The following is a 1,124-nucleotide window of genomic DNA, read 5'->3' on the forward strand; positions in this document are numbered from 1 at the left end:
GTAGAAACTCTGCCAAATCAGATTGGAGCCTGGTGCAGCCATCTGGTTTCACCAGTCCTCAGTCAAATCGTCCAACCCATGCTAGCATGGAAAGCGGACGTTAAACGTTGATGATGATGATGATGATTGACCCCTATTTTATTGATATTGGAAGGAGGAAATATAAAGTCAGCCATTGAAGGATTTGAAGTCAGGCATAAGTAAATACTGTGAAATATTTTGACCACCATTCTACTAGTGGTGGAGGTGATATTGGTGGTGACAGCAATGGTGGCACAAGTAATTGTGGTGGTCTGTTTATGACAGAAGGTGATGATGTTTATGATAAACAGTTATTTGTTTTGCTTCTGTAGGTGACGTAAAGCAACAAGAACCAAGTGAGACGGAGCAGACATTGCCTGTAGAAAAAGAATCTCAATCTCTAGTGGAAGAGGTACCTGTGTTACAACATTCATTTTCAAGGTTTGTAACTAGTTATTGTTATCATTATAAATTTTTCAGTGTCATCTTTAATACCATTATCATTGTCAACCTAGCTAAAACCAAAGTCCTAATAAGTAGGAAGGTAGACAAAACACAAACCCCTTCAGGTAGATGGCCCTGCTCAATCTGTAGAAAAGGCGTAGGTAGAAACTCTATAAGATGTACCTAGTGTAAGCTATGGACACATAAGAGGTGCAGCAATATCAAAGGAAGGCTAACTAGGAAGTTAGTTTTTGTATGTGGCAGACGTTCAGGAGCAATAAATACTAAAAATGTGCAGAAAACATTCCAGGGAGAAAAACTAGAAGTTGTTGATAGCTTCAGTTATCTAGGCGACCAAGTTAGTAGTGGGGGAGGGTGCACTGAAAGTGTAGCTGCTAGAATAAGAATAGCCTGGGCAAAGTTCAGAGAGCTCTTATCTCTGCTGGTGACAAAGGGCCTCTCGCTCAGAGTAAAAGGTAGACTGTATGACACGTGTGTGAACAGCCATGCTACATGGCAGTGAAACATGGGCCGTGACTGCTGAGGACATGCATAAGCTTGCAAGGAATGAAGCCAGTATGCTCCGATGGATGTGTAATGTCAGTGTACATACTCAATAGAGTGTAAGTACCTTGAGAGAAAAGTTGGACCTAAGAAGC

At 41.3% G+C, this 1,124-nt stretch overlaps 1 protein-coding gene across 7 annotated transcripts in view; it reads left to right on the forward strand.

The window, feature by feature from the left end:
* Positions 1-1,124, forward strand: part of LOC106882347 (serine/threonine-protein kinase Nek1) — a 63,779-nt gene that overhangs the window by 51,283 nt on the left and 11,372 nt on the right. For all 7 annotated transcript variants that reach the window (XR_008263943.1, XM_014932996.2, XM_014932995.2 and 4 more), the window contains one exon: positions 354-462. Coding sequence is in view for 6 of the 7 variants with exons in the window: in XM_014932996.2 (XP_014788482.1) it covers positions 354-462 (109 nt within the window). In the remaining variant the exon portion in view is untranslated. The remainder of the gene's footprint in view (positions 1-353; positions 463-1,124) is intronic.

This window comes from Octopus bimaculoides, chromosome 4, assembly GCF_001194135.2.
Source record: "Octopus bimaculoides isolate UCB-OBI-ISO-001 chromosome 4, ASM119413v2, whole genome shotgun sequence".
Classification (NCBI taxonomy): Eukaryota; Metazoa; Mollusca; class Cephalopoda; order Octopoda; family Octopodidae; genus Octopus; species Octopus bimaculoides.